The 24744-nt window shown below is 42.3% G+C and overlaps 2 protein-coding genes and 1 long non-coding RNA gene across 7 annotated transcripts in view; 1 reads left to right on the top strand and 2 right to left on the bottom strand.

Annotated features, from left to right (window-relative positions):
• pvalb6 (parvalbumin 6) overlaps positions 1-12658 on the bottom strand; it is a 27224-nt gene extending 14566 nt beyond the window's left edge. Inside the window, exon 1 of the mRNA XM_008330161.3 lies at positions 11882-12658. The gene's annotated coding sequence lies outside the window, so the exon portion shown is untranslated. The remainder of the gene's footprint in view (positions 1-11881) is intronic.
• csf2rb (colony stimulating factor 2 receptor subunit beta) overlaps positions 1-24734 on the top strand; it is a 27990-nt gene extending 3256 nt beyond the window's left edge. The window contains exons 2-22 of one of the 5 annotated variants that reach the window (XR_003052503.1): positions 5303-5353; positions 8524-8807; positions 9077-9141; positions 10618-10723; positions 13809-13945; positions 15813-15869; positions 16242-16346; positions 18269-18409; positions 18959-19076; positions 19150-19319; positions 19431-19585; positions 20066-20210; positions 20295-20427; positions 20532-20683; positions 21306-21442; positions 21536-21719; positions 21856-21949; positions 22166-22232; positions 22318-22509; positions 22718-23294; positions 24524-24734. Coding sequence is in view for 4 of the 5 variants with exons in the window: in XM_008330159.3 (XP_008328381.1) it covers positions 18307-18409; positions 18959-19076; positions 19150-19319; positions 19431-19585; positions 20066-20210; positions 20295-20427; positions 20532-20683; positions 21306-21442; positions 21536-21719; positions 21856-21949; positions 22166-22232; positions 22318-22509; positions 22718-23104 (2037 nt within the window). In the remaining variant the exon portion in view is untranslated. Of the gene's footprint in view, positions 1-5302; positions 5354-8523; positions 8808-9076; positions 9142-10617; positions 10724-13808; positions 13946-15523; positions 15727-15812; positions 15870-16241; positions 16358-18101; positions 18220-18268; positions 18410-18958; positions 19077-19149; positions 19320-19430; positions 19586-20065; positions 20211-20294; positions 20428-20531; positions 20684-21305; positions 21443-21535; positions 21720-21855; positions 21950-22165; positions 22233-22317; positions 22510-22717; positions 24181-24523 lie in introns of those variants that run through there. The other 4 variants (XM_008330159.3, XM_025064746.1, XM_025064747.1 and 1 more) reach the window with 4 other exon arrangements.
• Positions 13598-15861, bottom strand: LOC107989872 (uncharacterized). The gene is made up of 3 exons (XR_001761393.2): positions 15809-15861; positions 15089-15090; positions 13598-13915 (listed from the first exon to the last, which is right to left on the bottom strand). It is a non-coding gene; the product is annotated as an uncharacterized LOC107989872 (long non-coding RNA).
• Positions 24735-24744: the final 10 nt, after the last annotated feature.

Genomic DNA, 24744 nt, shown 5'->3' with positions numbered 1-24744 from the left:
GATGAATGAGCAGAGAAGTCGACTCCTCTGGAACTCTCTCCTCCCTGCACCAGGATTTAGTTTATCAGTCATTCAACAGCAGTTTGCACATTTCCCTGCATTTACGGCAACACTAATAACAGCTGCCAGGAATTACAGCACACACACACGCTGGAGTGGGTCTGCCAGTGTAAAAAGACAGAATTAGAGATGACAGATGAAGCAGGTGTGAAGAGGGGAGGAAGACGAGGAGACGGTGAGAGGAGAGTGAAGTTTGAGGGTGTAGGAATCAGAGAGCAGGCCCCGCCCCCTCGCTCATCATCATACGACTGCACCGTGACATGTCATGCGATCTGTCATTCCTCTTCCTATTCCTCTATTCCTGACCTTCAGGTCAGTGAGGGACGACTCACTTCTCTCTTCAAACAGTCGCAGCTGCTTTTGCTTACACTAGCAAAACACACACAGTTTTCTTTAGACTCAAAACCAACTGGATTTTTTTCTTTCTCTCTTCCTTTCTTCGCCCCTCCCTCCTCTGCCGCGTGTCCGTCTGCAGCTGTCACTCACGGCAGGACACTTGATGACTTTCTTATTTCTCTCATTTCATCTTCATGTCCTGCTTCATTTAAGCAAAGAGACAAGACAAGATCAGAAGCTGCGTCTCAGTATGGAGCTGTGGCCGTGCATGTCAAGTAGCTGCGGCTCTTCTGCACAATGAGACCAGTGAAGAGTGAGGGCCGGGGTTGGACACGTTTTCTCATGTATAGTCAATAGTTAAACAATGACTTTGCTAAAAGAAAACAAAAAACCTCCATGATTCTGTGAGAAGTCAGAAACTCTTGGTGTTGTTTACTTAAAAGGTTTTGTCAGGATTCATACTGTAGTGATTGTCACTCCTGCCCTACATGCAATACAACAATGACAACAAGAAAACAAAAACACTTCCATGATTCTGTGAGAAGTCAGAACCTCTTGGTGTTGTTTACTTAAAACGTTTTGTCAGGATTCATACTGTAGCGATTGTCACTCCTGCCCTACATGCAATAGGTCCTGGGTTTGAGCCATAGAGGAACCACATACTTAATGGCGCCTCCTGTGGCAGCCTGTATGGGCTACAGGAACTTTCAATTTTGCAGTTATGACCAAGTCAAGGCTCTTTTGTTGCCGGCCTGCCTGCAGTCCAGATCCGTCCACTGATTATAACAGTATAAAGAGCAGGCGTCAGACAAAAGTAACAGTTAATTTCTGAGCAGCTACATTAAGACTAATAAAGACTAAAAATGTCTCTGTTCCAGGTGGACCATTCAAGGACACGTCCTTGGTCCAAACTGGGTTTGAATAATGTCTACTTCCTGTAAGCGCTCCACTGTACACCTGAAATAACCTCCTTACTGTACGCTGTCATCACACAATGCACCAGTCGGTTGGTGCCAACTCTACAATCTGAGAGATGATTTTCCCTTTGGCTGGCAGTGTGTCCTTGGGTCTAACTTTTATCCGTTTGATACCAGAGACCGCTTCCAAAGATATCCAGCGTCAGCGGCGGTGCCAGGCTCGGCTCCTGCACGCCTGTTATTTTTATTGGCAGCTCAATTGGATTCCTGTCAATTTTTTTTTTTCTCCTTGTAATTTTCTTCTCTTCATTTGTCCATGTGGCTGCTCATCTACGTTTCTATCCAGAGACAACATGTCCCCGCGCCCCAAATTAACATCATTATCTGTCTGTCTGCCTCTCCATCCAACCACAGACACTCATTTGCCCGCCCTTCCCTGCCTCTCTCCATCTCCATCTTTCGCTCTTCTCTTTTTTTAAACATAATTTTAAACCTCATTTACTTAACTATGGCGTCTTTAAACAAACAATTCCACGGACTCATTCTTCTCCTCTTCAGACACATTTTCCCTCCGTCTGTTTCCACGTCCGCTCTCTTTGCTCTTCCTCGTTTCCCTCCAACTTCTTTGGCGCAGAATCATTTGGCTGCAGCAAACAGGCTCTCCACTCCACGTGAGTTTCCCTGAACGATGACCAGAGAGGGAAGAGGATGTCTCTCTCTCTCTCTCTCACACACACACACACAGAGTGGGCAGCCCATCATAATCCCCATCATTGCCCTAACGTTTCTTTGTCCAGAACTCTTTTTTGCTTTGCCAGACAGTCTCTGTCGTAAAAGCTAATTGGTCTGTGCACACACACACACACACACACAAACACACAGACACAATCTTTTCATGTTTTTTACGCCTGTCACATAATAATAACGATAATTATTTTCCCTTCTATCGTCTAATCTATGGGGTTCTCTGCCGAGCCGTCACCGTCTCCTCGGCTCTTCCCGCTCTTCGTTCCAAACCGATTTATTCTTCTAGACGATTTAGGCGACAGCATCATCAATACTCTCCAAAACTACGCCATCATAATTTAGCCTCTGGGCTCAATGAGGGGGAAAAATGGCCGTGATAACCGGTTCTGAATGACAGATGAACGACTGAACCTGAGTGGGAACTGAGGTAATCTGTTCATGTAGAGTGTAGAAAAACATTTACTACAGCAGTCATTTACAAATTAATTACTTTTTATATTGATATTTGTGCGACTCTGGCTCCAGGCTCCGGTTTACGCAGTTACTCCATTTATCACAGAAACACAAATGGTCCTTGAAGTAATCGTGTTTATCACAGAGAAGGTTTTTAGATGCAGAGGAAACGAGGAAAACAACGACGACCTGGTTCATTACACTTCCTGTTCGCCGTCCTGTTGGATGGAGTTTAACCGCGGTGTTTCCGTCACACCTGTGATGACATGTAGATGAGCCGCCCTGCCCTGTCACGCCCGGCCACTTCATAGTCATTTTCTGGAAATTATTCCTAACGACTTGAAGATCAGATCACTGTCTCTCTGCCGACTGGGGCAGGAGAGTAATGAAGTCACGTTGAGAGAAAAGAAACTCTGAGACGTCCTTTTATTCTCTGTTGCTCCACCGAGCAGAAAATGGAATTGGCCGAGGATTCACCGTATGTCAGGCTGCAAACAAGGCTGAGGAACCGGCTCTTAAGTAATGATAATGGAAACACCAGAGCCGGAGACCTGATGACACTTAGAATAATGGACCAGGCCAGTTATCTGTGTGTTGACTACAAAACAAAGTTTAGGGTTTTGGTTTTTTTTGGGGCGAAGTTGTGAGCAACACCAGGTTGATTAGTTTTAACTCTGATAAAGAGTCTGAGGGAAAAAAACACCGCAAGGGTTTTATGTTTTTTAAAATGTCAAAATGAAATGTGTTTTTATCTCTAAAATGAAAATTGTAGTGAGGAAAAAAAACGATGCCAAACAAAATACAGAAAAAAATACAGAAAATCTCCTGAACTACAAAAAAAAGATGCCAAAAAAATACAGAAAATCTCCTGAACTAAACTACGTCTATATTAATGTTTTTTTTATGACTCAGGCTTTACAGGGTTAAACCTTCCAGAACCATCTTGGCTCCGCAGTTATTGTGTTCCTCAGATTGAGAACCAGGTTCATGTATCGATCTAAACTGACCCTTGGTGTGAATGTGAGTGTGAATGGTTGTTTATCTCTTCTTTATCTACATGCCAGAACTGGTTAACCGTTCATAGTGTTCGCCGGCTCCCCCTGCTGCCTGAAAGGACTGAGCCGTAGAAGATGGATGAATAAATGAATAGTTAATGAAGTCGATTTAAATGTAAAGAACAGACTTTAGTAACTAGAGTCAGTTTTACTCATTAACTGCAGCAGAGAAAAAGTCCTGATAATCCTAATATACTTCCTTTTTGAAATATGCATTAGTTTGCTTAATGTAATGAATATTTTAGTCTGTGTGTGTGTGCGAAAACCTTGTGTCTTCCCAGCAGTTACTGCTGCAGTCCTGGTCATGCCTGGCTGACTTACAGCAGTGTGATGTAAGGCTTTGGTTTTATGGTTTTGTTTTGGTTTTTTTGTTTTGTTTGTTTTTTCTCCCCTCGACTCTTCTCCAGTGACGGACTCCAGTTTTCCAGCTTTCGTTTGAAGAAATCGTCAAATCAAACGAGACAGCCGTCGATTGTGCCGCTGCTTGTTTGCACTTTTCTGTGGCTGGAGTGGCACTTAAAGCAAACCCACACAAACACGTCTAACCTTGACTAAATGGAGGTCAGAGAAAAGACGTTGTTTCATTTTTTTTTCTCTCTCTTTTCAATCTCAACTGTTACTTGAAGCCACGGAGACATTTGAACAACTTCACAATCCAACAATCATAACGCTCAGCACTTTCACCTCTGTTCTTTCTCTCTCTTTTTTCTTTTTCCACTACATTTTCTTCATGTTTTATGCTGCTTTGTTCCTCTGCAGCCTTCACTGAAGGCATTCGTGACACGATGATGCGTTTCTCTAGATTCTAATGAATGTTTTTTGGGGGCTGAATACATAAACTCTGCAGCAGGAACAGGATAAACTTACCAATAAAAGTGGCCTTAATTTATCTGCATCACAGATCTGGCCTTTGTTGTTGAATAAACACTCACTGTGTTCTGCTCCAGGCACGTTTCACACAGACGCTTTTGGTTCGTGCAGATAAAAGATTTGCCCCAAATCCAGTTCCTCAGATGAAGGCAGCTGCAGCAGGAACTGTCTGTGGTGGTTGGAGCTGCTTCTGCTGCAGCCGATAAAATCAAATCACAGCTAAATGGAACACTTTAGTCCAGTGGCTCCCAACAGGCTTAGTTTAGTCGACCATCCATTTTTTTTTTAACATAATCAAAGATAAAGTTAGCAGCTTAGCATTGTTATGGAAAAAAGTACTGAACCCTAGATTTCCCCTGAAAGGAATGAATAAGGTGAAAAACATGCATCAATCTGTGGTCGAAGCTGTGAAAAATTCTATAATGCTTAGATGCAGAAGGTCTTGGGTTTGAATCCCAGGGGAACTACGTGGGAAGAATTAAGGAATTCAATTAATTTATTATTTATTTTCTTTGATTATTGACGGTCATCAAACAAATCTTTCACAGTGACCGTTGACTTCTGTAGTAAGGTTATTCAATACAGGGTCCGAGACCTTCATGAGGTCCATAGAAATACTGCAACAAGGTCATAATTATTGGTAAATCTCTTTATAAGTTTTGGAGGCTCTATGAAGTGTAAATGAAGCTGCTGTCGTCGTCGTCCAAACCTGGGGATTTAACTAACTTTGGCTGGATTGGCCGTCAGTCTGTGCCAATACATTAAATCATACAGTGAAGTTGAACCCTGAATTTTGATGCGACCAAAGTATTTATAGTCATTTGATACTGACGTGCTGTTTCCTGCTTCTTGTTTTCCTTCCAGATAATCTGCCACTCGTGACTCGGAGTGAACTCCAAGTGGAACTGTCTGGCGGTGAGTCACAACTGTTAAGTATTAAATTATGGCAAATAAATGAAAAGACTTTGGTCAGTCATGGGTGAAAATAAATGTAAATCACAGTCGAGCACATTTTTCCGCTGGGAAAATTCATCCTCATCTGCACGCTGAGCACAAAGAGATTCGACAGCGAAAATATAAAAGATCTCGGATGTTGGGGAGGAAGTAAAACCCAAAATGAATTTCTACCTGACTTCCACTCTTTATCTGCTTCTTTTGTGACAATGCGGTTTGATAAAGCAATATGTGAAAACGTGTTTATGCCCAGTTTTACTGAAGAACGTCGGCCTTTACTGAGCACGTTTGGTGCCGCGTCATAAAATACGGACATGGAAAGACTTTGATTGGACCAACTCAGACTCAAGTTTTTTTTCCTCCTGCAGTGATTCAGTGTGTCCATTTTTATGAGGATCAGACTCAAGTTTTTTTTTCCTCCTGCAGTGATTCAGTGATTCAGTGTCGTTCTTGCCTCTGGTCAGCATTGCATCATTTTGTAGAAGGTTCTTTTTGTCGTTAAATCCACCATAAAACTTCTGACTTCTGTCTCCTCGTCTCATCTCTGTCTGATCTTACTGTATATTTTCACACGTTCTCTTTTCCTCTGCGTCTCCCCCAATCTTGTCTTTCATCTTTTGTCGTCTTCCTCGTCGTCTTTATCGCCTCATTTTTCTGCCCCCCCACTCCCCCCCACTCCTCCCCACTGATGTTTTACAGCACTATCCTGCCTACCTGCATAACAAAAGCTAAAGTAATCACCATTTGTATTCAGGTCCATGTCCCTGATTTGAGGGGAGAGGGAGGAGGGAAAAAGGCGGTGAGGCGGGTGAGGACAGAATGTTAAAGGCACATTTTGGAGACAGCTTGAATTCATTAGATATAAGGTTGTTTGGGGGCATTCACCTACATTATTGCCTGATTAGTTTCTCTCAAGGGACGAGAGTTTGACCTCAAGTCTGCGAGGCCGAACCGCACTAAGGTGAGATGATAATCATTATTAAAGAGGTTTACTTCTGCTGCTACTTTTAATGAGGCATTTACCCAAGAAAAACCAGCCATTAATATTAAGGCCGTCACACACCATCAACGTGTGTGTTTGTGTGGACGCATGACTTTTCTGCACCGTGCCTGGTTGTTTAGCTCTAAATTTAGATCAACGGTGGATCCTCACGGTTGGTTGATGATGCGTTCAGTTCAGTTGCAGACATCACTACTCCAGCAGTCATCAATAACCCCAGAGGAGAGCCGCTGCCGTGCTGTGGGAGAGAAGCTAGCAGTTATCAGAGCACACACACACATACGAGTGCCAGTCTGTGCCAGCGTGTGTGTGTGTATGTTCTCTGACCCCGGGAGTGATGCCTGCTCCGCTCCGACAACAGCTGATACTGTCGTTTCACTGACAGCAGATCCTGCTGCTGTGAGTCGGCACAAGATGGGGGGGCTAGCTCTCGCTGACCTTGCAGCAGAAAACTCTCACACTTAACAGCAGTGGAGGCTGCAGCAGCAACAGCAGTAACAGCAGTAACAGCAGCAGCAGTGACAGCAGCACACCTCTGATTGCTCATACACAGAGACGGGCTCTTTGAGAGCGTACAGACTCACTCTGCCTCTGTTCCCCGTGACCATTCTGACACCCCTGCAATCAAGTGCTCTGCACGCACTGCAGGTTGGTGGTCTTTTTAACAAATGATGAGAAGAGAGCAGTGAGTGGAGAGAGTGGGGGCGGGGGGCAGGGGTGGGAGAGTACGTCAGGTTTTGACAGAATATCTTTGTTCACACAAAGAAAAGCCAAACACTGAGAGGAACTACTGAGTTGTAGCTCATATACTGAAGAAGTGCCGATCACAAGGGGGCAGCGCACACACATCATCAGTCCAAAACTGCGTCTTCAAACGTCGATTGTCCGATTGAATTGAATTTTGAAAATATATATATCTGTATATATAATAATGCCCCGTATTGTGTCATAATTGGACAGTATTAGTACTGGGGAAAGTACTGTTGTTGTTTTTTATCAGTTTGTAGCATGGATTCGCTACAGTGGTGGTTTTTGTTTCCCTCACCAGTTTCACACCGCTGTGCTGTCAGAGCAGATGCTGCTGTAAAAGTCAAGTTGTATCGTTCATGGATGAAAGCACTTTACTTGTTGTACATAGTTTAGAACACTGTGTTCTTTGAACTTTTCACTAATACAATATGAAGTACTGCAGCTCTCCTCCTCCGTCAATTCTCTAAACTTCTATTACACTTATACGGTGTTTCTTCTAGCGTTAGTTTCAGTCGCTGTGACCTGTGACCTGACCTGCTGACTCATACACCACAGCCACGTGTTGTCACTTGTTTCTTTGCTCAGCGACTTTACTGTAATACAAACTTTCGACACCGTCACGTGTCCCAGTCGTACAATCAGACTCAGCTAACCTTTAGCTGTAACTGATTCCAGTCTGTGTGCAGAGGTCAGTGAGAAGCTATTTATAATCTGACTCTGATCTCCAGTGATGGAGAGGTTTTAAAAGGCTGCGACAAAATAGGTCACAACGTCATCCTTTTCTCATTTTATTTCTTCTTTTTTTATATAAAAAAAGTCCAGGATCTAAATTTATAATACTGTAAGTCTCTATCCACTTTAGCTCGCCCTACCTCCCCCTCCCACCTCCTCCTCGGCCCCCCTCCCCCCAGTCCCACTTGACCGTGGTTTCGTTAATGATCTCATTTAAGAGGTCACTGTTTCCTAATTGGAATTGGGTTGACTCCTGTTGCACCGGGCTCTGACCTCGGTGAGTCTAAAGTTAGCATCAGCTGATCCACCTCATCTGAAATACTCACACATCTGAAGCCGCTCTAACAACCTCCGGACCCGGGTTCTCCCCGGAGGCTCAGAAAAGTGCTTGGCTCTAAGAACATTAAAACCCAGTCACACTCCACACACAGCTGTGGTTAAAACGGCTGTTGAACAAAGACAGGGGTGTACGGAAACACACATCAACAACAGGCGGCTACGTCGGCCAATCAGACGACACGGAGTCGGAATCTGCTGAGTCATGGACTGTCGTGATGACCTTGCACAATCATGTCACATTAGCTGAGACACAGTTCCTTAGAACAAACTACTAAATGTTTCTAATCCATTTTTTTTTTTTCAACACTAGGACGTCTGTGTGGACCAGACCTGGTGGTTTGGGCCGAGGGACATCTACCTGCTCATGATTGCATGTCTTTGCATCATTACCTCACATCTGTTGCTGCATTGAGAGAGAGACGGAGAAGACGGACAAGAGCTGGAGGACAGAGGAAGAAACCAAACATAAAAACCAAACCACAGGCTTTCCAAGACACTCCGATATTGCAAATTAGCAACGGCCAACAAAGCACCTGAGACTTTCTCCTTCACCGGGATGGTGTGTAACACCGCCACACACACACGCAGGGGCAGGTGAGCGCAGTTTGACCGAGCACCACAGGCTGCGACAACGCTATTACTTATTCCAATATTAGCTGCACAGCAGGATTTGATGCTTCAATAGATTCACTTCACACTCCTAATTTCATATTAGCGGGAGGCTCCACAGGCAGCAGAACAATCTCAATGCATAAACTGTGCACACACACACACACACACACACACACACAGAGCGAGATAGCCTCACATCTGCATTTTTTTTCAGTCATTCTTTTCTGATTTTGCTCTAAACTCCACTCCAGATTCCACAGTTTCTCGTCCAACATCTGTCCCAGGTCTCGCCCACGGAGACATCAGGCGTCGTCAGGTATTTAAATAAATATAAATAAAGTAATTAATCAATAATGACACTCGCTACACCCTCGGTGCTTTCATTTGTTTGATTAAGCACAAATGCAAATTTAGTCCCAGTTCTCAGAACACTGTTTTAATTACCCAGACTGTCTCATCAGAGGGGGCGCTGTTACACGGCCGTATGCTTTCAGCATTTAAAACATCGTCTCCCAGCGGAGCGTCACAGGCTCACAGGTGGTGACGAGGATGTGAAGGAACGTGGAAACGCAGATTATCTCTGACAGAGTTAGCCTAGTGGTCCTGCTCTCACCTGACTTCACCCCTGACAGACACTGCCACCAACTGGCAGGAACTGTTGTTGGCAAAACTGAGGCTAATTCTAAAAGTTCATTATACACATTTCTACCTATTTTCTACCAATCCCAACAGTCACCGGGCGGGGGCAGGGTTGTACAACCTGACAGTTTAACCACATCAAAAAGTCTTCATTTGATGACGATCTGAAACCAGCGGGAAAAATGTTTTCTTTCTTGAAAATTCTTTCTTTTGTCATTTTATAAATTTAATTAAAAAAAATGTTTTCATCAACTTAAAGGAGTCACTTCCTGTTGGGTTACGTCTACCTGCAGACTTCCTCCTGTTGGTGCAGGAGAGCTTCAGCTGCCAGCAGGGGATTCATTATTTGTTAATATCTATATATATACTGTATGACCAATCAGCCTTTAAAACTAAGTCGATGCTGAGGTTGGCGCTTTTTTAATTTGTTATGAAATGCAGACAGAGACGCTGGATGGATGTTGCTGTTGTTGTAAGATCATAGCCCAGAGGTAGAAAACCTTGATTTCTTCTCCTCAACAATAACTCCGTAATAACCTATTATTTTGTATGACTGCAGTGTGGTGGAGGGATGTGCGCCGCAGAGATGCTAACTGTTTTTTTTCCCTCTTCTTCATCTCCGGATGAGCGGTCATCAGAGACTCCTCAAACCGTCATCCAGCAGCACTTCAAGCTGCAGTTAGTCGAAGCCCTTAATTAGAACATTTATATCCAATACAGACAACCAAATCAATAACATCGTGGTCTTGCTGTTATAACTCTTTATGGCACCTTCCTCTTGTGTTTTTTTTACTCCCTCACAGCCACCTTGTGCGGTCGCCTTCTATCAGACCGGAGTATTACACGCTCCAATGAGCTCTGGCTTTGTGAAATCACTGGATTCCCATGAATTCCGGAGAAGGTGTTTTATCATACATCTGCCCTGACTTTTATGTCTAATGGAGGGTCGGCCATAAAGTTTATGGTTGACGTGTTGACTGGGTTCTGGTCTGTAGTCTGTCTGTTGTTGAAGTAGAAAGAAGTGGGTTTTAGTGGAATTTCCTGTTATTTACATTTTTATATTTAGGAATTCTTAATATTTAAAGAATCTAAGGTGAATGTGATCACATGTTGATTTTCCTCTGTTTAACCTGCCATTAACTTTCAATTACAGACAGATCTGGACTGCAGGCTGGCCAAGCTACTCTTTGTTCATCCATCCATCCATCCATCCATGACCACATTAAGAGCCTGTCAATAACCGACACGGTTTCATCAGAGTAAGTGTCCGTTACATTTACGTAGAGAAACTGGAAAACTCTGCTACAATTATTCATTAACCATTTATTATTTTTATTGGAACTTTCAAACCAATCTTAGTATTTATCGTTTATAGTACTTATCTTAGTATCTTTAGTTGAAGCACATTAAGCAGCAGTTTCCATTTCCACCTTTATATTTACATGTATTTTTATGCTTTCATTCCCTGTCAGGACTGTCACTGTCCAGCTGTCAAATTTCTATTTATTGTTTTCCTCTCTGAGATTTTAACTCCCATCCTGTGAGTTTTCATCACTTCTCATGTGTCTGCTCTTGTGGTTGGTTGTACATGTTGTTACCCCAGAGGGTTAATGGCAGTGAGATTGTGACTCCGGCAGGAGAGGGATGACGATCTGAAGCAGCAGAGAATGACGCAATGACAAAGAAAGAGTTAAAAAAAAAAAAAGGAACTGAAATATGGTGCAAAGTCACCACATGGTCGCCACAGTGACGTTCTGCTTTTGCAAATTTAAAAGACCTCCAGCGTCACTTAACATTTCTGCAATTTGTGTGTAATCTGAACAACATTCAAGAACACACCCTCGACACAGGGTTCACATCCCGCCACATCTCTCACGCGCTCACACATAATGAAGCACACACACAGACACAGTGTCCGGCGAACCAATCACCAGCTCCTGTTTTCAGGTCCTGTTTGTGAATGGGATTTCCACGGGAGAGAAGGAGGAGGAGGCAGGAGGCAGGAGGCAGGCAGCGTTCTTTTTGTAGAAATTCATCTGTGACTGAGGAGAACATCAGCACCGCCTCTTCACTTTCTTCTTCTTCTTCTTTTCTTCTCTCAGTTCTCTCACACTTTGCTCATGTCTGGTCTTGTTCCTTTCTCTTTTTCTTTTTCTTCCTCTTGAACTCTCTGACTCTTTTTGTGCCGTTTGAAAATTCTGCATTTCGATGCACTGCTGCATCAGAACAGCTTTCTTTTCTCTTTCTCCTTCGCACTTTTTCACTGACTCATCACCACCGTCCTGCCTGTTTCCACAGTTATTCCACTCTCAAATAACAGCACAGCATCTGTCTGTGTGACTGACATATGAGGTAGATGACCACCGCACACACACACACACACACATGAACACATAGAAAACACAGAAAACATTTACCTCCAGTGAGAGAATCTTTGTCCCAAGTGCTTCTGAATCCTAAGTGATTCGATGAAGAGCCTCGAGCCTCCGAGCTCCTGGGGCTGAAGAGGAGTGGAGGACAGACAGAGAGAAAAGAAGAGAGACAGAAGAAGAAAAAGAGTCAGAAGACAAGAGACAGCAGAGAGAGACTGAGAGGGTTCGAAGAGACAGAGAGGGAAAAGATAAAGTGGACGGAAGCAGGCGGGCTGTGTGATCCAGGAGGAGAAGGTAGAGGAGGAGGAGGAGGAAGAGGAGGAGGAGAGTGAATAGGCTGGCTGGAGGTGAGATGAAGGGGAGAAAGAGAGAGGGAGAGATAAAGGGAGAGGGAGGGAGACAGTGAGGCTGCACTGGATTGGGATAGGAGGGGATTGGACGGTGTGACAGAGCAGGAGGTGGAGGGAGTGAAGAGAGGAAAGTTGGGAGGAGGAGGACGTGATGGATGGATGAGAGAACTGATATAGATGAGTGAAAAGGGTGAGGTAGAGGGTGAGGTAGACTTAATCAGTCAAAAAGTCCAGGATAATACGATAGAAACAAGTGTGTTTGTGCAGCCTTTGATTTACTGACCTTTAAATAATTCATCTTCATTTTTGGACTCTGATTATCCTGTCAGGCCGTCACAGACCGACAGGTTTGGACACAATTATATTCACGGTCTTTCTATTTATTCAGTGACACTGTAATCCAATCCTGTTTTGGCAGCGCTCCGTTTTACTACCGCAGTTATTATAGAGGCAATAACTTTACCTGAGGTGCCGCAAGGAACAAAAGACAGAGGGGCAAATATGACGGGAGGAAACGCGAAGGTTGACTGAAGTTTATAAAACGCTGGTCACAAAAGAAAAGGGAACAGTAAACAACAGAGGATCATGGGAACATTGACCTCAGGCTGGATTTACTCCAGGATGGAAAAATATATAAATGTGGACCCTCACCTTAAAGAGGGTCTCAGTGGTCACTCAATACATGCTTCTGATAAAATAAAGAAATAGTCCCTTCATAAATGAAAAGCCCCGTGGCCACAGTTCACTTCCTCCACGGAACTAGAGAAGCATAAAAAGAACAAATGTGTCTTTGAATAAATGTGTTTCCCTTCACTCCAGGTCGTGTTTCGGTCGTAGCGTTACCACAGATATGTTCTCTGGAGGTTTCATCAGCATCGACCTGCAGCTGTATCAGACACACCTCTGTAAATGGCCTGTAACGGCATAGATGTGTTGAATCTGTTTCCGTGAGCAGGAGTGGAGCTGACGAGGGACTAGGAGAATCTGTTTCTGTGAGCAGGAGTGGAGCTGACGAGGGACCAATCCAGAATTCTTAGTCCAAATCTTAATAAAACTAAGGTTTTAAACCCATTATCGACTCTGACAGAGAAGACACACAATCCCTGAAAAAAGGGAGTGAAGAAAAAAAAGACCCAGGGTTTAAGTGTAATGTGTTTTTGACCACATTCTAATGTGCTGCTCCTCGATTCACCGCTGAGACCAAGACTATCCTGAATATCTGTGTGTGCAGGAATTGGATTTGTACGAGTAGCATCGGGGGAGGAAGACAGAGAGGGGGGAAGAACCTCACACGCTGCTGCATGTACAGTACCTCTGCTTTAGTTTGAGCTCAAAAGCACAGGTTGAGCTAAAGGACTAATTAATGCTCATGAAAATCTGGCTGTAGAGAGTGTAAAAAATAGAGGAGGAGACCAGGAGCAGCGTCACAAAGTTCAAGGCCTCTTTTTTTTTTTTTTTCTTCTTCTTCTCACTTCCTGTATGATCGATTAACACTTTCAAACTATTGACTAAACCAGCAGCAGTGTGTAGGAGGGGGCAAAGTGTGGGTGAAAGAAAAGTTGACTATTTTTCCTGTAGCTAAAAGTGTTTTTTGTTGTTGTTCTTTTTCTTTTTCTTTTTAGCAAACTACAAACACCACAGAATTCTACAGAAATTCTTCCAGTCTCTCTTTGTGACGTCAGAGCCCTTCACTGGCCTGCTTGCATTCCTCATTTATTTCTGGTTAGGACTGAAGCTGAGTTAAACGACCCACCCTCAGGTATGTCAAACACATCCTTTAGCAAAGCTGCAACATTTACTATCGCTGGCATCCAAACTATTTACGAAGAGAGATTTAAACAAATGGTCGGTACGAAACATAAACGTTGCACCGAGATACCGACCAATAATAGAGTCTCTCCCTTCTGTTCTGTTCCACCTCCGCCTCCCTCATTCTCTCCCATTGATTTCATTATAATACATTACGTTCTCATTAGCCTCCGGGAGTTTTCCACTGTAGGTCATCGGGCTGAGAGCCGGTCCATTCCTTCAGATCATGGCCTGTACAAATAGTAATTAATCCCGCCTTTCTATAACCACATTTGTTAATTGGACTGAGTAGAAAAAAAATATTGATTCATCAGGACATTTCTCTCTCTTTATTTTTCCTTTTCCACTTCATATTTAACTGTCAACATAAACAGAGCTTTTATCATTTATCCAAACACTAAAATAAAGAAAAAAAATTAAAATGAAACATCTACTAATTTCATAAGTTACAGGAGAATGTGGAGAACCACTCGGACCAACCTTGCTTCATTTTAAATGGACTGTGGCCAAATAAAAGACTTTTTCAAAATGTCCCTGATTCAACAACGAGCTATTTTTAAGTTAGAAAAAAAATGTTTTTGTCAGTTTCCAATGCAGACAGACAGAGGTGCATGGCAAGAATTACAAAGATGAGCATGACTCACTTTTCCTCATTTTTCATATACAAAGAAGTGAACATGATGAACAGCGTCTGCAGGATCAGCTCAGACTTTTATATATGGCTAACGTTTGGCATGATAATGTTTAAAGAAAAACTTTTTTGATGCAGTGGAGAGCATGCAAGCAGCATAATAAATACATGTGTTATTTTATTAATGAATTTGATTTGATTATTATATGATATAAGGTAATTACCGTAAGTACTCTAGGGCTGTTTTTTTTGTAGCCGCTAGGTGGAGGAATTGAGGTTGAAATAGTAAAGTCGAGAAGCCTGGTAAACTCTGCGTCGGCATTTATGTAGCGTTCTTTATTTGTACTGCTGTTTTATGTTACGTGTAAATAATGTTGACGAGTAAACAGTTAAAATTGACAATATTTGAGCTTTTCTAACGGAGTCGCTTTGGCCCAAACAGAATAAATATTACTATAACACGTCTTTGTAGAGGAAGTTATCTGTGAGAGCTAATGCTACATTAGCATCAGCGCTAAACACTACATGTTTGAAACCAACAGATCTCAAGGGTCTGATATGCAGATAAAGTTCAGGTTCCTCATTCTTTGAAATTAAAAAAGGAAGTTTAAGACAAGAAACTATTCTCATCTTAACGGCCTCAAAAGTGAAATTAAATTGTGTGTATGAATGTAACAGTTTACTGGCAACTGGGTTAAAAAGAAAGGCCGAGAACTCAAGTTTAGATTAGTGTGATGCCAGTTCTTTAAAATATAAACCTTTGCTCTGTAGGCTGCAGCAAATCAGGATGAAGAATTATGGATGTTGTGATTGTTTTGTCAGTAACTGTTCCATTGAAGAAAAAAAATCGATTTTGTTATCTTTGTTGCACCACCTTCACAGACCTCGTCTGAGTCTTTGTGGTTGTGGTGTTTAAAGTCACTTTCAGCCAAAAAAATTTAAACCAAGTCCTAAGATCTGAGATGATGCAGTACTGTTGTTGATCTGACCGTCTGTGATTTTATCAGGCCTGGATGAAACATCTGAACAGTGGCTTCCTTTAACTGTTTCCTTATCTCACGTAGATCAACCACTGTTACTATTTCTGTCGTCACATTGTGGTTAGTGTTGTTACCTAAGTGGAGGAGAAATTCTAGCACTGTACAGTCTGACTGTGATCTGTGACTATCTCGTCTTCTTCACACAGCCCACCACATCTGAACGTCAGGAAAGTGAAGAATCAAAACTGTCCGTCGGTGTAAAGGTAAGTGTAAATGTTTGTTTTCTTCACTTCTGGCCTTGTAAATGAGCGACCTGTGCCTTTAACTTTAGCCTTACAGCAGCTAGGAGGCACTTTAACAATAATTTGTAAAATTAGGTTTTCACTCCTTTTTTTCCCCTGATTTTTTCTAATATGATAAGTGAAATTTATTAGAATTCATAAACGTTTAAGCCACTATTTCTTTCTATTCTTTACTTCCTGAACAACAACAGAAGATTTCGGTTTGTGTCGACCAATAAAACTAAAAACATTTGAATGAATCAGAGTTTGCTGAAAGAATTCTGGAGAACGCAATTGAGTAACAGCTGATTGTGCAGTCAAAGCTCAAACGTCATCATTTGTTTGATTTTACAGTGGACAGAAAGAGGAAACTGGGGCAGGAAACGCCCACTGAGTTCTCGACAGAGTTGACGAGGCGCCGACTGACGAGAAAATCAGCAGACAGACAGACAGAGGCAGGTGAGTTGGGGGTGAGGTCTACATCTTACCTGGTGATATTGTAGAAATATGTGTAACCTTGGCTGTAGTCTGCATTTATATGTATATAAATATATTGAAATATGTATTTATATATTAATAGATGTATTTATCTTTTTATTGGAGCCGTCAGTTGATTAAAATCTTTAACAAGTAATAAAGTAACAAATTTTAATCACACAGTAGCATTTGATTAATCATGATTACTCGATGTTGATAAATTGTTAATCCTAAATATGACAAAAAATGTTTTTGTGTATTTGCCAGAACTGAGAGACAAACAACAAGGGTGTATGTTTCACACCGGCGTTTATTTATTTGTAAATATATACATATATCCAAACATATATGTATGTATTTATTTATTATATTTATTTATATATATATAAATAAACATATATATATACATATATAAGTATATATGTGTATTTAAATAAATATAAATATATATATATATATATATATACATATATCTGATGATTGTTGTTTCCTCAGAGCTGATGGTAAAATAGGTTAGGCAAAGTAATATTTAAATTATATATTCTCGGCACCATATATCACAGAGAATTTAATCTTATCTTGAAAACATTTTAGAATAATAAGATTTATAGATATTAAAGTATCAGTTGCATCTTATTTTGACATCTTTTACATCTGTATGTGAGGTTGAATCTCTCTCTGACCGTTTGACCTCGTTGCACTGAACTGTCATAGAGAGATCACCGTGCTCTGCTGCCTCTACGTGCTGCACCACATGAAACGACACACTGAGTGAGAGGGTTATTGGATTCTCATCTATTCCACATGGGGGGCTTTCCCTGGCACAGGGTTCACAGAACTATGCTCAAAATCCCCCCCCTTTTTTGAATTTTTGCGCTGAAAGAACCAAACTCTGCTCAGTTTTCTTCTCTGTTTCCAAACTTGTTTTGTTTTGAGAGTGAAAAAGATTTAAAATGTTTCAGGATTGTGCGAAATAATGTTGTTAATATTTTGTTCATATTTATAAATAGCTGTCATTATCGTTAAACATGCTAGTATTTAGTTTCTAATTATTATTATTTTATTCAACCAGGTTTGTAAGGTGTTTAGGTTTTGATTAATAGTTGGAATGATTTGGTTTTTTGTTTTTGTTTATCAGCCTGGTGTTTTATGTGGGTGTTTGTCTGTTCTGTTAAAACTAGGGATTTCCGATAACGTTGGCCGACCGATATTATCATGATTATGAAATATCAGTAAGAATTGGTATTGGTTTTTCATCTGATAATGAAAACCTAAAAGCCTGGGTTTTGCCAAATGATGTGTGCTCAAAAAATATTTTTAGGGATAAACAACTTTATATTAAAGTCACTATGAAAATCACTAGATGGCAGCATTGCAGCTCATTTTATTAATCTATTTTAATAATCAGGGGATAGTATGCAGAATGCTGGTGGCAGCGACACAACACAGTGGTTTCTACAGATAAACAAACAAAGTTGATATCGGACATCCCTTGTTTTTACCAATGCTTTTATTAGTGGCTTATTGGAGTTCATGTTTTCACAATAACCACAATTTTGGGAAATGTTTCCTTCCTTCAGCCCTTGGTCTTTGGCTGCTTTTTAAAATGGAGTCACAAAATAACCTGATAACTGGAACTAACTACACTGATGATTTATTTTTAAATGAAGGCGTGTGTGTGTTTGTGTGTTCGATCCCCAGTGACAGCGCGTGTGTAAATTTTTTTTTTTTTATCAGGGCAACAGACATGTGAGAGAGAATGATAAGAGACAGACGGATGTGTGGTGACATCCCACAACACTCAAAGCAGAAGTGGCTGCTGCTGCTGTTGTGACTAATGTTTTCGTTATTTCTGGTAAATTAACTCTCATCTCTCCCCCTACCTCACACTCTCTTTTACACAGAGTTTTTCTAAGAGGCATCATTTTTGTAGCCTGAAATCATGCCACTGTTCTGGGTTGTGCTTTGGTCGGGGCTCCTCTTTCTGGATCTCCACTGTGATGCAAATCTCTGCCGCATTCATGAGAGCAGCGGCTCACTGAACAGTAGGTTCCTGCAGTAAATGTGGTCTCTGGGTCTGACTGATTCACATGAACAAGTCTGTGTGAGCAACAGACTGTGAACGACACAATGCTAATGATTTAAAACAGGGCAAATTTAATATAGACCAAAACACTGTGCTCACATTTTTGACTGCCACTTCTCACTATGTGAGGACTGTGTTGCTAAAATATTTACACAGACTAATAACTTGATTTATTTTTTTAAATAATAAGTTATTTACACCAGTCCAAAATTGACAAACCATTTTGATCTTACTGTATAAATGTTAAAATGCTGCTGTCCTGGAGTGTTTTGCTTTTCTCCTCCAACAAAATAGATTCAGTTTTCTGACATGAAGGGAAAAGAAAGCACTCGTATTCAGATCTCACGAGTCGAGCTGATATTAGACTATTTGTTTTATTTCTATAAAAATTCATTCAATATCATCAGTCAGCTGTTGTCCATGTAGTCGACTGAATGTTTGAAGAACATAAAAAAAATCTATGACAGCTTTTTGGTGTAGAATGTAAAAATCTAAACCTCTCCTCCAGCTTCTCCTGTCCTGGACTCCTTGGAGTGTCACAACAACTACGAGTCCTACGTCCACTGTAGATGGAGAGAAGATGGAGACGCTCCGCTGCAGCTCCGGTTCAAGACGGAGAAGGACAGGTAAAACACAGTTCGCAAGAGTTAAAACAAAAAATATTTTTAAGTATTTACAGCAAACTGTGTGTCCTTACAGCGAACCGTGCGCCCCCTACCGTGCACCGGACGATCGTGGCTTCACACAGTGCAGATACCAAACTGGTTCATTTGCCATCGGTATCACACACACCGTCTTCTTCCTGAACGAGGAGATGCAGAGTCTCTGCTCGTCCGTCACACACAGGCCCGTGTCTCTCTCTCATCACCGTGAGTTGACATGTTTATCACAGGAGTTGACTGAATACAGAACTGAGTCACTGAGCTGCGTGACTTTACACATGTATGATGTATATTTTTGTGCCTGTGATACACACGCAGTGAAAGCACATCCACCGGTGAATGTGTCCAGTCATGATCCAGGTGACGGAGGCCGATGTCTGACGTGGTCCAGTCCCTACTCCGCCTCCTCCACCCTGAGCAAGAATCTCAGCTACCAGCTCAGCTACAGATCTGTCAAACAAGACACCTGGACTGTGAGCATTCATACACGCTGCTCATTATTATAACACTGTATTTAGCTTAAACTTATTATAAATGTTTGGCCTGATAATAAAGTCATATTAAATAGGAAAAATATAACTCACACAGATAAGCAGCTCATTCTAATATATTACACAGTAATTCATCACACACAGTACATTTTATCATTTTAGCAGTTGCTGGCGCATTTATCAAATCTGACTCGGCAGACTCCGTACAGGTGCTAATATTTCTTCCTAATGATAACAGTACACTCAAATAATAATGATCATACAGTTATAGGAAAATAAATTTGTTTGGTTGATGGTTTGTTCTGTGATATTTTAAAAACATAGAATAAGTATGTAGAGATTAAAGATTAGATAAAAGATACTCTCAATTATCATTTAAAAAACACAAAGGTACATTCATTTAATGTTGGACTAAATGAATTAAGAACTCAAATCTCCTCATTCTCTGGCTTCTCTCTGCAGACGGTGGAAGTCAGAAATACTCAGGTAAAACTACCAAGACAACTGCTGCTTCCAGGCCACAGATATGAAGCCAGGGTGGGGGTGAAGGTCAGCGTGGGTCACTGGAGCGACTGGAGCCCCCTTGTGACCTGGAAGAATAAAGAAGGTGAGTCATGGAACACAGTCGGGTTTGGTGATTGTTCCTGATTCTGTGGATTATTTTCCGACTCTCTTTTGTCTTCGGCTGTAGATCCTGGGCAGTTACCCAGTCTACACTGCGTGCTGGTCACAGAGAGGGAGGTCATTTGCAGCTGGGAGGTCACCAGAGAGCGGGCCACCTTCATCACCTACCAGCTGGTCTGTCGACGCAACCAGACTGCACCGTGAGTCACGTGTGATGATGACAACACCACCTGTTTCAGGCTGAATGAAACACCAGCTTCATTTACGGTTGATTCTTTAAAAAAAAAAAAAATCCTTCTTCCAGACCCAAGAGCTGCTGCACGACTCCCACCGTCACTGCTGACCAAAGCACATCAGTAAAGTACAGCTGCTCACTGTCTGCCCACGACCCTGCACAGCTGCTGCTGGAGCTTCTACCGACGCACATGGCCAAGACCTTCAAGGCCCACCAACACAGTGAGTGGACACGACAGTCGGGGGGGGGGGATAAAACATACCACTGCAGCAGGCCAGCCTGCAAAGCTGTGTTGATGTTTTTCTGTCTCCATCTAGCGTCATAGAGACACTACTGCACCTCTGATTGTCTAAAACGGGTCAAACTCAGCGTTCAATGTTCAATACAAAAATCCAGATATTAAATTGGGTTTATTATATAATTACTGCATAAAACCACAGGTTATATAAATATTTTCTCTCGTTCTTAAATGACCAATTGAAGCATTTAAATAAAATTATTGGACATGGACAAAATGAAACTTCTCATTGGCCAGAATGTTTAAGACCCTTGGTTTAAACCATAGTTTGTTTAAATTATTCACAGAGTCACTGATGTGATTTAATGAGGTAACCAATCATTTAACAAAATATTTTTTGTGTCATAGATCACGTGTCTTAGGTCACAAACACACTGGTAAAGTTAAAGTGGAATGAATTCAGTCTGTGAATAATAGAGATCATGAATCAGTGGGGATTGGATCATTACTTTCAAGCCATAAAACAAAATTTGTCAGAAAAAGTGAAATTGAAAATAGAAAAAGTGAAGTATTTTATTTGCAGTAAATAATGCTTCCTTCTACAGTTCGTCCACAGCCACCGCGGCAGATAAAGGTGAGGGAGAAACGCAGCAGCAGCTGGATCGTTGAATGGACTGAACCCAGCACAGCCTCCAAAGTCAGACTCTTCTATCAGGTCTGTTACTACGACTCCCTGCAGCAGGTGAGAACTTTACATGAACCTAAAATTCAACATTTATAACTAACCAAATGTATACAACAGTACACGGGAGTCACTTCCACCTGTCGTTGACAGGGATGTTCCACCTTGGTGAACATCTCAGACGGTTCCCTGTTCCTGATCCTCCACGCAGAGTCTTTGACTCCGTCCCAGCTCTACAAGGTCAAGGTCAGATCCTTGGTTGTCCCAGGGTCTGGCTCCAGGTACGAGGGACCTCCGTCTGAGTGGACTGATGCCGTGGAGTGGACATCTCACGCAGGTACTATGTTTTCACAGTCTCCCAGACGCATATTTCCTGTCGAAAATAACTTGATGTGTTTGTGAGAAAAGTCTGAGAGATTAAATCCAGAGGATTGAAAACATCATCATTCTCCCCTGTTTTCCTCCCCTGACAGCCACCTGGTCCCCCAGCACACTGATATCTGTTCTCATCTCTGTGCTCATCATCACAGCCTTTTTCACTCTCTTCACCTTTCCACTCTGCAAAAGGTATTTTCACATGGTGGTCTCAGACCATGTTATTTATCACCTCTCTAGACGGTGCCCGCACCTCGGCCCCAGGGTTCTTCGATATTTAACTTTGTAAAGTCAAGTGCGCTGCCAAAAAAATGTGTTGAAGTTTTATTGCATATTTATGACGTCGGCGGTGTTGTCTGTGTGAGGCCAGGTTCAAATCTAAGGAACTCTGTTGTGTCTTGTTACCAGGAGAATCGTTCTGTGGGTGGACTCAGTTCCTTCTCCAGGCAAAAGCAAAATCCTCTCTGAGATCCAGGTGAAAACAGCACCGTGATCGGGTTTTTCATTTCATCCACTCCACCCGGCGATGACGTTAACCTGTGTGTGTTTCTGTGTCTCAGGCCTCCTCCAGTCATACACTGCAGAGGGAGATCGTAGCTTTGACCAAAGGCCACGGCAGCAGAAACAGCATTTGTCTCCCCTGCAGCTCCTCAGACTCCTCTCTCTGGACACCGACGTCCATCGAGAAAACGTCCCCGGAGCCAGACGATGGCTTTTGGAGCCATGAAAACTCCCTCACCCCTCCTGAGAAGGTTAGCACCTCTGACACGTCCTCCATACGTCTTCTGTCCAGTCGGACGGTCACTGACGCAGACTGGCTGACTGACTCTGGCGTCTGGATGCTAATGACAGCAACGGCGAGATCAAATTCTAATCGGACTGCAGTGAAGTATTTCACTTCATTAAAATAAAGCATAATTTTGGTGATTTTTAATTATTATTTTATTATTGTTCTGACAGGGTTTTCAGTCCGACCTGTGGATGTCCGACGCTCCTGAGTCAGTGGACATCAAGTGTAAAGAGGAAGAAACTAAACCCCACTTGGATCACTCCACGTGTCCTGTAAATCGTGCCCCTAACACGGGGATTTACGTGTTCCTGCCCAACCCCACCACCTCCAGGTCCACACAGGACGTGGTGTCAACCACCACACACACACACACACACCACACGGCTGAGCGGGAACAGAACTGTCCAGAGAAGACGGACGACATCCAGCCTGACACCAGCCAACAGGCCACCGTCAGTGACCAGCCTCTGGACTACACCTCTGGACCTTTCACCTCTTGGCCTCATGGTGGCATCATTCAGCCCTCAGGGTACTGTCACCTCCCACCACCTACATAAAGGAGAACAACGATTACTTTTGCAAGTGAAATAATACCATAACACAGGACGACTTCAAAAAGTGGACATTTTGAAGAAAACAACATTCAGTGCTGTTATTCCGACCCAGGGTCTGCCTGCATGTCTGACCAGTAGAGGGCAGTGCCGAGCTGGGCCTACACGTAATATGCAGAGCAATGGACTGATGAAGGTGAACACACAGAAATGAGATATCTTCCTCTGGCACATACACACTGAGTCAGTGTGATATTTCCAGCAAAACAAATCATGACTTGTACTTTTTTGGGTTCAGACAGTTCAATAATTTGTATTTTTTTTTTTTTGTGTGTAATGCCACTTAAATGAAGCCGAGTGATGAGTCAAGATGACTTTCAAAGGTTGCGTGTTTGCACCGATGTGTGTGAAGTTCTTAAGCTTGAATGGCGTTATGCAGTATTGTGTTGCAGTCAGAGCTCAGAATAGTGGAGAACTGAGAGCTGCACAGGCGTTCGACAAGAAAAGACAAGTGGCTGAATATTAAATACTCAGGTCTTGGCTTCAGGTTTTTTTTCCCCCCACTTCACAAATATTTTGATGTCAGTAATACTGTAGATCATGAAAGACTTAGATGAGTCTACTGTAGTATGGGCCAAATGTCACATCCATGATCTTAGCTCACATTCCCGTCCCTGTCCCGTTCTGGCCTGTGGTGAAATTCACTGGGAACAACACGCTGGGACGTGTACCATTAAATAAACCTTCTCCCCCTACCCTTACTCTTCTGCAGTAGGGTCAGTGGTCCGAGGTCTCAGCGCTCCCTGCGACTGAAGATAATGGCTATTGTTTTCTAGGAATATTCTAAAACCGAGGTTTTATTCCTTGCTGGTCCCATAATAAAAATACATTTACAGTATGCTGTACTTTGGTGACATCACTGATGAGGAAACCCACTGTCATAATTAGTGCAGATAAGTATTAACTGATCTGTTTGTCTTTTCGTTTCTGTCTTGTTTTGGTAACTGTGACATCACGCTGTGATTAAAACTACTGTTCTGCTTCTCATCATGTATTTAAATAGATGTTTGTCTTGGAACGAGCTCGATGCATCTTGGTCTTTTTTTTTTTTTAGCCTCTTGGAGTTTGTACACATTCTGTGGCTGTACACCCTCACTCACACACACACACACACCATTAATTCAGTGCACGTGTCAAGCCTGACAGGGCCGTACACGTTGTTCACCACAGTGAGTTTCCTGTTGTGAGTGTAACATAAAAACACAAACACACCCACACAGTGCTGTTTGTGGTGAACAGATACAGTTGTTATGCTGAGCTTTAACAACACTACAACATATGTTGTTGGTGAGATGTGAAGAATGTTCTGAACAGAGTGCAGGAATTACAGGCACACTGATATTTACTTATTCCTGTGTTTTTTAGGATCATTACGAGGCTCGGCTTCCTGTCTGATGATATCCATCAGCACTTGAACAGTGACAGGGTCACGGTGTCCTGAAAGGGACTGATGAGCTCGATTCTTGGCCTTGATCAAGGTGCTGCAGTGGAAGTGGAGGAGCAGTGTGTTATTGTTCCACTGAGGGAAACAACAGTTTGATGGAGACGAGAAGGACGGACAAAAGTAAGGCATGTTTTGGGTGATT

The sequence above is a fragment of the Cynoglossus semilaevis genome, chromosome 17 (genome assembly GCF_000523025.1).
Source record: "Cynoglossus semilaevis isolate Cse_v1.0 chromosome 17, Cse_v1.0, whole genome shotgun sequence".
Taxonomy (NCBI): domain Eukaryota; kingdom Metazoa; phylum Chordata; class Actinopteri; order Pleuronectiformes; family Cynoglossidae; genus Cynoglossus; species Cynoglossus semilaevis.
The sequence above is the reverse complement of the archived record's forward strand: the minus strand, read 5'-3'. Positions and strand labels throughout refer to the sequence as shown.